The sequence below is a fragment of the Centropristis striata genome, chromosome 3 (assembly GCF_030273125.1).
Source record: "Centropristis striata isolate RG_2023a ecotype Rhode Island chromosome 3, C.striata_1.0, whole genome shotgun sequence".
Taxonomy (NCBI): domain Eukaryota; kingdom Metazoa; phylum Chordata; class Actinopteri; order Perciformes; family Serranidae; genus Centropristis; species Centropristis striata.
This window is the reverse complement of record NC_081519.1, coordinates 12,969,869-12,979,868: the sequence shown is the minus strand read 5'-3', so window position 1 is coordinate 12,979,868 and position 10,000 is coordinate 12,969,869. Positions and strand designations below refer to the sequence as shown.

At 41.0% G+C, this 10,000-nt stretch overlaps 1 protein-coding gene across 1 annotated transcript in view; it reads left to right on the top strand.

Annotated features, from left to right (window-relative positions):
- Positions 1–10,000, top strand: part of LOC131968233 (calmodulin-binding transcription activator 1-like) — a 60,369-nt gene that overhangs the window by 27,524 nt on the left and 22,845 nt on the right. The window contains exons 4-6 of the mRNA XM_059329025.1: positions 353–420; positions 4,441–4,576; positions 7,538–7,609. Of these exons, the coding sequence (XP_059185008.1) occupies positions 353–420; positions 4,441–4,576; positions 7,538–7,609 (276 nt within the window). The remainder of the gene's footprint in view (positions 1–352; positions 421–4,440; positions 4,577–7,537; positions 7,610–10,000) is intronic.

Genomic DNA, 10,000 nt, shown 5'->3' with positions numbered 1-10,000 from the left:
CTGCACCCCCAGTGTGTGTGTGTGTGTGTGTGTTTATGTGGCATGTGTGTGTGTATTTAGGAGATAGCTTTTCCTCCCCAGTGGAGGGAGACATCGGTGTGTCGGTGAGCGTGATTGGTTGTTGGCCCTGAGGGTTCGTCCTCTATATCTGTCTCCTGACTGGCTGCTCTGTGACCAATCAGGCGCCCAGACCTCACCGTGGCAATCAGATAGTGACACACTCTCTGTGGGCATCGGCAGGTCATCTGGAAATACCTGTTATGTTTTATCTCCCTGTGACACACACTCATGCGCGCACACACACACCCACATACACCAATATAACCTTTCTGTCTTGTCTTTGTCTCTCTAGGAGATTGCTGCATATCTCATCACTTTTGAGAAACATGATGAGTGGCTGACGACATCGCCAAAAACCAGGTGAGGAGAGCATAGACAGTGGCTTCCACACACACACACACACACACACACACACACACCCACACGTACAAACACAGTATCGCTCAATCAGCCAGTGACTCACGTTGGTTTAATCCCAATGACTGAGTGCCTGTGTTTGATTAAAACATTAGTGATGTACGTCGGCTGTCTCCAAAGGGTCCTGCTGATGGCCTACTCTACATGTAGAGAACGTGCTGGAACATGGCTGGACTGTAAAGCACCTAGTCAGCTGGAAATGGAGTATTAATGAATGTAAATGTATTAGGATAAGTGATGTATAATTCAGACATCGGAGGGTGAGGGGGGGTATGTATATATAAGATGGGATGTGAACAGGGAATCACATGCCAGAATTGAATATTCATCGATCCAGATGAACCTTAGGTAGCTCTTTTCCTAGAATAGGGAGAGGTTATAATCAGCAGTGGTGGAATAAGTACTCAGATCTGCTACTTAAGTAACAGTAGAAATACCATCTTCTAAAAATACTCCATTACAAGTAAAGTCCTGCAATAAAATTGTTGCTCAAGCAAAAGTACAGAATTAATATCAGCAAAGTGTACTTAGGGTGGAGGGTGTTTGCTTGTTTCTATGTTTTATTATTATTATTATCATTATTATTATTATTATTTTCTCCTTGTTATGTGAAGCACTTTGTGTTACATTTCTCTTGTATGAAAAGTGCTATACAAATAAAGTCTGATTTATTGATTGATGAAATATAAAAAATAAACGTACTTACTCTCCAGGACGGCTCCTTCAACAGTGTCATAGTATAATAGGATTAGTATAATATTTCAACCCCAATTCCAAAAAACCTTGAATGCTGTGAAAAATGTGAATAAAAACAAAATGCATCAACTCAGAATACATATTTTTACAAAAAACAAAAATGTGCCAGTTTAAACATTAAATATCTTTTCTTTGTACTGTATTAAAAGCCTCCTGATTCTAATAAAAGTTGGGACGCTGTGAAAAATTACATAGAGACAGAATGCAATGACTTTCAAATGTTTTGTGACCTAACTTCGATTGATATTCAATACAGTAAAAAGAAAAGACACCTCATACTCAAGCTGGATTTTTTTGTGTGGTTTTTTTTTTGTAAATATATACACTTTTTTAAAATTTGATGCATTTGCTTTTTATTCATGTTTTGCACCACGTTCCAACTTTTTTTGGAATGGTTGTATATTATTGTGTTTTTTTATGTTACATTGTGTCAGTGTTGATCCATTTTAGATACTTTGTACACTACTGGGTACAATATATAGTGCTGCATTACATAATATAAGCCTATCATGCTGTTTTAAAAGTTAAAAAAAATAACAAAGTGTCAAATAAATATAGTGATGTAAGTACAATATTGCTTCTAAAAAAATGTAGTAGAGTAGAAGTATAAAGTAGCATGAAAAAGGAATTACTCAAGTTAAGTACAAGTATGTTAAAATTGTACTCAAGTACTTGTACTTGGAGTAAATGTACTTGGTTAAATTCCAACAATGACAATCATGATATGAAGGAGGGAAGGAGAGAAAAAAAGACTGAAGAAAAAGGCCAAATTGAATTATTGATAAAGCACCGTATTGACATTTACTTTAGTTAATACAGTTGTAGTGGTGTGTAGTAGTGTTAAAAAAAAAGACAAAAGAAAGAAAGACATAAAAGAAGAGAATGAGCGAGAGAGAGAAAGTAAAGTAAGTGAAGAGGTCACCTCATGGCCCTATTTCTGATTACTGACACTGCTGAAAGCCTCAGGTGATGCCTCCGCGCTCCCATTGTGAAAGCTGAAGGACTCTTCTCAGGAGCAGCCTGAGGCCAGCAGCACAGTTTATGTTGTGGATGGATTTCTCATTGATTGGTTGTGCTGCCGTATAGCCTCAGCCTCCCAGCAGCAGCAGCAGTCATATTGGTGTTATTGAGCAGCAGTTAGATATAATCCCATTTACACATGACACGAGGCACGATTAGAACAGATTACACCTAATCCCATCAGATGGAAAGGAGCTCAGCAAACGGAGCCAGTGACATTTATGTGTGGCTGTGTGTGTATGCGTGTTTTATGCATAATGTGCGTATGCGTTTGCATGCTTGTGGGTGGGGTGGGTGGGGGGCAATATTAAGATAACAATCAATGACCTTCATTTCTCCCCTTCACTGAAATACCTCATCAGTTCAAAGTAATGACTCTCACCTCCTCTCTCCCTCTCCTCTCACTTTTCTCATCTACTCCTCCTTCTCTCCTCCCTTTACCGGACTCACTCGCCCACTCCGTCTCTTTATCTTGCCGTCTTTTTCCCCCCTACTCTCCTCCCCTTGCCTTCTCTGTTTTCGCTCTGCTACACTGTGGAACGGTGGAAAAGCTTTTTATATCCCACACATCACAGCCCAGTTACAATCAATAGCATTTATGTCTGCTTGAATCGGAGGGTTTGCGAGGAACACGGGTATCGTCCACACACACACGCACACACATACACATACAAGTGAGCGCGCACAAATTTCCCACCCACACACACACACACACACACACACACACACACAGGCACACATCTGATCTCATCCATCTTCTCCATAACATAATTAGAATCAGCAGCTCTGAGATGACTCACACTGCTCGAGACAGAGACTAAACTCGGCTTTGATCGGAGGGTGGGGGTCTCCACTCCGCTAAGAAACTGGCAGGCTCACCCCAAAACAGAACAGATTTAAGGTGTCAAAGAAAATCAGCTCAAAGTAAATTCAATTTCACTACACACAGTGTTCTGAGTAAATTGCAATCATCTCAGTCCATATAGATGTGTCTACATCAAATTCTAGCAGAGAGGAGAGGAGAGGAGAGGAGAGGAGAGGAGAGGAGAGGAGAGACAAAAGAAACAGAGGTTATGATAGTACAACACAAAGACAAGATGAGAAGATGTGAATAAGTGGAAAGGAGTGGAGAATGGACCAAAGAAGCTGTAAAGAGAAAATGAAGACATACTATGATAAAAGGGATAAAGACTGGAGGTTGATGGAGAAGAAGAGGTGTGTGTGTGTGTGTGTGTGTGTGTGTGTGTGTGTGTGTGTGTGTGTGTGTGTGTGTGTGTGTGTGTGTGTGCGTGCTCATGACTGTTCGTGTGAGGGAGAGAGAGCCCCTGTGAGTATGTGTTAGTTTATTGATTGTTAACGTGCCTGTTCTCTTTCTGTTGTCATGAGATAAGGCAAAGAAGCATTTTTCCTCCACCTACACACACACAGAAACGCACGCACACACACCTGTCCTTAACGTTTTAGAAGTGTAATGATTGATTGCTGAGCAGCAGGTTTGACATTGAGCTCAAAGAACACACGGCAGTAGGTCCTGCCATCTCTGATATCACTATAGTATCTCTGTCTCTCTACATGTACGGCTCCTGTTGTGTGTCTGTGTGTTTGTGTTTGTGTGTGTGCATGTTCATCCCACCAGGTGTATATAGAATGGGAGCTTAGAGGCCAATGTTCCTGTAGTGCTGATAAATCACCCTACTAAAATATTAACACAGGAGTGTGAGTCCATGTATGAGACGGGAGGGGCGAAATGGGACCAGCTAACTTGACTGTGGGAGAATAACATCAACATCACCTTGTAAAACAAGTTTTTGCTTGTTTCAGTGAATCAGCAATGCGGGAGATTTTATTTTAAATTTAATTTAACTTTATTGAGTTTTATTGAATTTAAACGTTGCATAGGGCACAGGGCATTTTAAACAGCTGTATAAATGACACATGGGGTCATTTTTGAGGGAGGACAGGCTCATTAAATTATCTGATTTTTTGTCAAGGTTAGGTTGCTCTGTCTGGATATATATCCACTATAGCTATGCCATTGTTCTTTAACCATATCATTCTTACAATTCAAGCTTCCTTGCATCTTTTAAGATGCACCATTTTCCCATGATTTCTTAAGTTTTTCAGTTTGAAATGACTGGTCAGTTTCAGTACTCTGTACAATTAACTGTTTCTTCTTTCTTTCATCAGGCCTCAAAATGGCTCTATGATCCTCTACAACCGTAAGAAGGTAAAGTACAGGAAAGATGGCTACTGCTGGAAAAAAAGGAAAGACGGGAAGACCACCCGAGAGGATCATATGAAGCTTAAAGTCCAGGGAGTAGAGGTGAGAGGCTACAATGGAAAAACAAGTCGATCATCTTGTTTGGCGCTGAGTTTCGTTTCACTGCCAATCTTCCTCACTAACTTACTCTCCTTCCTCCGAGGAGACACATGTGCGTAACACAAATGTACACACAAACACACATGCTGAGGCTGCAGGCCAGCGTGTTACCTGAGAGCGAGTGGTGCCCCTCTTGCTTTACCTCCCTCCCTGCTCGTGCCCCTGTCTCCCTTCCTCTCTCTTTCTCCCTCTCTCTCTCTCTCTTTCTGAAGGATAAGAGTGTGTTTGGCCTGAGGCCAAGAATGATGTCAATGCCTCCTTCAGCAGAACAGAGAGGGGTATCGATCCAGTCTCAAGGCAGCGTCTGTGCGCGAGTGTGTGTGTGTGTGTGTGTGTGTGTGCGTGCGTGTGCGTGCGCGTGCGTGTGTGCGCACGCGCGTGTGTGTGTGTGTGTGTGAGTCACATCAGCCAGCTCAAAAATTGATTATTCAGCAGGAATATACCAAGAGGTGAGAGGAGTGAGCATGCATGTGTCAGAAACAGAAAGAATGAGGTAGAAGGGAGAGCGAAGGAGAGACCGCAAGGAGGCACATGGATGTTTGCAGAAGGCTCAATAGTTTTGCATTAAGGGTGAGCAAGAGACAGGCGAAAGAGACACAGAGGTAAAGGGAATAATTGAGATCAAGTATTCCCATCTGCACCTCTATTATTCACGACCCCACACTCACATTGACATTCATCTCACATGCAATTTTCTGCAATCGTGCATGAATACACATGCTCACATACACACATATACAAAGTGTTTCTCTCCCTGGTAGTTGCTCAGTAATTGTTTGTGTCACGTCTTCCCAGAACCCCCCCCAAAGCAAGCACAAGCAAGCAGTGTGTAGAGCAGGGGGACGGGAATGAGGGAATGAGCAGAGCAGCGAGATGAGCAGAGGGAATGAAGGAGGATGGGGAGAGGCAGGAAGCAGGAGAGAAAAACATAACCCTGGATGGAGAGCCTCCTCATATCGAATGGAAATATATGGAAATGCACTCTGCCTTTGGCAAAACACACTTTAGATAGAGGGCGGGCTACTTCTGAGAAGAGGCAAAATGGCGAGAAAATATATAAGTGTGCATGAGACAGAAAACAGGACAACTTGTAAGTGTTGATTACATACAGCCTGAATGCTGAGCATTTGTGTTTGTGTGTGCAATTTTGTTTTTAAACGCAAACAATTTGTGTGTGACCCTTGATTTTAATGCATGTGAAAAAGTGCCAGTTATGACCTTGATGGAAGGTTTTATGTCAACATATCCATTCGTCCTCTGTTGAACACCACAAACACACACTTCATTAGGGCCGGGTACTTTTTGAGCACTGATAAGACAAGAAAGTGTTATCTGGTTTTAAATACTTGATCAGGCTTCGTGTTTTTTTAAAACGTATTCTTCGATCAGATTTTTACTTATTTAAAGTCCCCCTTTACTCGAAAAGGTTTTTTCTTGACTATACTGACTTGTATCTGTGCAAAGTTTGTCACATTTAATTCCTCTACTGAAGGGGGAGATGTCTGTGTACTTCCCTAAAATCTGAGATTCAAGCGTATGCCGGGCAAGTTGGAGTTGGTATGTCTAAACTTCAAAAGCCAATCAAAAGCTAGAAAAGAAACCTGAAACCTCCAGCGCACAGCGAGCTTGTCAGTACATAGAGCAAAAACACACTGTGACATTGTAGTAGATATTATTGTAAGTTTCATAACCACTAATAAGCCACTGCCAGTTACAAGCTGACAAACAACAGAAATCTTTTTAAAAAAAGATGCTAACTACACTTAATATCTGCTAGTCACAGATTTTGGTGCACAACAGACTCCTTATCTCATTCTTGAGGCTGAATCTCTGATACTTCTCCTCACAAAGAAAATAAACTGGATGCCAAAACAACTTCCAACTTCCAGTTCGTACTGCTCTTTCATCGGTCAACCTAGTGCGAGGAGCGGTGGTGAACTTATTGTAAGTCGCTTTGGACAAAAGTGTCTGCTAAATGACATGTAATGTAATGTAATGAAAGGGGCATTAGGCAACATCCAGAAATGATCAGTGAGAGAGGAAGAGCAGATGTGCTTGTTGGCTTGTTGGGAAAACCAATTTAAACAAAATAATTATAATAGCAAAGTGTTTTTATATTCTTAAAAACTTGCCAGGAGGAGGACTTTAAATCCGAATTATTTTTATTTTTTTCTTCTTCTTTTCTTCCTAAAGTGTCAAAAAATCCATAATTTAGAAACATTTCATACTGAATCAAACACAAATATTATAGGCACTCTGAAGTACTTCAAATCTCTTAATCAACCCTCTGAAATCAAACATTTGGTCTATCTTCACACACACACAGACACACACACACACACACACACACACACACACTCAGACTTATACACTATTTTGTATGTATGTAAGCATCTTCTGCTGGATGGAGTCCATACAGAACTTCCTCTTCATCTTGTCCACCTTGACACTTTGTGCTTTCCTCGCTTCCTCCTGCTCTTCTTTGTCCCCTTCACTGTTACTGATCTCTCTTGCGGTGTCTGTGAGCTGACGACAATGTGACTTTTTGTGAATTCTAAGCGGGTTGTGTCTAGTCTTTGCTGAGGCAGTAAATTTCACAATCTCTTGTGCTGTAATTGTCAACATCAGATTTATGGTATTTTAGAAAAGACATTAGGAAAAAACGCATACAGCATGTTTGCAATTTAGTTTTAGCACCGCAATCAATACAGCCTAAGTGGGTATAACCTAAGTTCTCCTCTCCTGTTCTCTCATTTACTGTCCTCTCCTCCTCTCCTCCTTTTTCACTTTTTTGTCTTGCCTCCTCCCTTTTTCCTTTCTCGTTTACCTCTACTATCTCCTCTCCTCTCCTCTCCTCTCCTCTCCTCTCCTCTCCTCTCCTCTCCTCTCCTCTCCTCTCTCTAGTGTCTGTATGGCTGCTACGTCCACTCCTCCATCATCCCCACCTTCCATCGTAGATGCTATTGGCTGCTGCAGGTAAGCCCACCCCCCTTCCCCACCTTGCCTTTTCGCACACATTTACAGACATACAAAAACAAGACTTTGACAGCATTTATAGTGTGGTGATATTTTGTTATTAGTTGTCATACATAGAGACATATCTTTGTCATTTCAGGTAATTTCCCTCCGCATTATGACCATCTTGTAACATTTATTACAGCTACGTTAAAGCTTTATTCCCCATTGTACACAAAACTGGACAACCAGAATATATATTGTCACTGTTACACAAAGTTTTGTGTATTAAACTGTCCATTTTCAAAACAGAACAATAAGCTAAACCATAAACCAGCAATAAACATCATCCTCCTCTAAATTAATGAGGCGGACTATAGTGAAAATACTATCACAAAGCTGGGGTCATAATAAAACTGGATATTGTTTGGCTGGGTGGACACACACACACACACACACACACACACACAGTGTTAGACCACTAGAATATATCCAGAATATGCCAGTCCCTGGTTGCATAAAGCCACTTAGGCTGGGTGCCCTTATATTTTCATCTAAGGTTGCCTTAGAAAATAGATGTTAAAGTTAAAGTTAAAGCCTGTAAGGTTTTCCTTAGGAAACCCATTGTGTTTACCGTTTGGTACTTAAGTATTCCCTATGCGTTGCTAGTTTCTTAGTAACCACTTTACTCAGAACATTTTATGGGACCTATATCAGTGTCTTCAAGGTAAAATCATTTGTAGAACATAAAACTATGGCTGTATTTACTCTCTTTCAGGTTCGACACTGCAACGCCAGCATTAACAGCTGTTCTAGTTAATGTCAGCATTGCAATTTTATCATTAGTACTGGCAACTTCATAATACTAACATAACTCTGTCTCATATTTTAATAATAAACTATATTTTTTTATTTGAACTAAGTCGTTTTTGTCATCTGCTGTCCATGTTTTGTGGTCTCCTTTCTTCCTGTCAGAGTAATATTCTTATATTACTTCATATTGATTTATGGTTCGTTAAAACAAGATTTCTCGCATTAATTATGTCGGTTACATCTTGCCATATCTTTTTTGTTACAACAAGGTTAAATTTACTTTGGCTTATATATTCTGCCTAGTCCGGCTTTTGTTTTCTTTTTGTCTTTTCTTTGTTGTCCATGTTGGAGAGGCCAGCTAAGGCTGACAATAATGGTGTCAACTAACATTAAAGGTTGATGATGTAAGTGAAGCGCAACCATAGTGATTGAAATGCACATGTGCTGTTTCATGACAGTAATGACCGTAAAAGCTTTCGTCCAAACACTAAGGCTCAGAGGCCTGACAAACCTAAGAGGCTTTATGCAACACTCCTAAATGAATCCTTAGCTGAGGGAAATATCTTGCATAAGGGACAAACTTAAGTTTGAAACTATTATTAGTTTATGCAACCAGGCACTGGCCTACCGGGCTTGTCTAACGACAGCATGCAGTGCAGAATAATAAAAACATTCCTTAGCCAGAAGTTGACTGTAACTTCCAGAGCACAGTGTGCTATCGAAACCCTGACTCTCAATACTTATGGTGAGCTTCAAGGACTCAGGCGTTAACTCTCTATGTGGTCCTCTCCAAGAAAACACCCTGGAGCTATAAACAACACACACAATATACTCACACCAACACGCACATGCCCAGGTGTCCCCTGTGTATAAAGGCATGTTGTTTTTCATAGAGATGTTGGACTCACTCTGCTGCTCATGTGAAAGACAACAGAGAGCAGGAGGTACACGTGCACCCACATGCACACACACACACACACACACACACACGTCTCCCCCTCTAATGGCCATGCAAGACATGGTCACCAGGACCTCATCATCTTCAGATGACAGGTTACATGATGAATCTTAAAAATGCATGCATACATTTACACCGCCTCTCTCTTCGTCTCTCTCTGTTCATTTCAAAGAAAATATTGAATACCCAGCAATGTTCATTTAAAATATGGAAATGCATACATATTTATGTATTCTTCGGCAGAATTTCCTGCATAATTTGTCAAATGAAATTTACAAGGACATTCCAGCCACCGGCCGTAAATTGAATAAGCCCTAACCCAATATATTTTCTTTTTTCAGCATGCCCAACTAGTTTGAATCCCGCAGTCTGAAATTATGAAGGGAAATTCTACTTGCTCTATCTGTAAAGTGCCATTTTCTGCTCTTTGCGCAGATATCAAAACACATCAGTGAATATGATCATAAATCAGTCTGTGAGTGCTGTTGCATTGCACAGTGTGGTGCTGTAGCAGCCCACTGTGCCCTCCTCTTTTGGAGAGAAAAGTGTTCCACCTCAGCAGGTCCTCCCCCTCACCTGAGTCTGTCTACTGAATCTTTCATCAAGAGGAGCTTCTCTCCCTCTCGTTCTCCTCTCTCTCT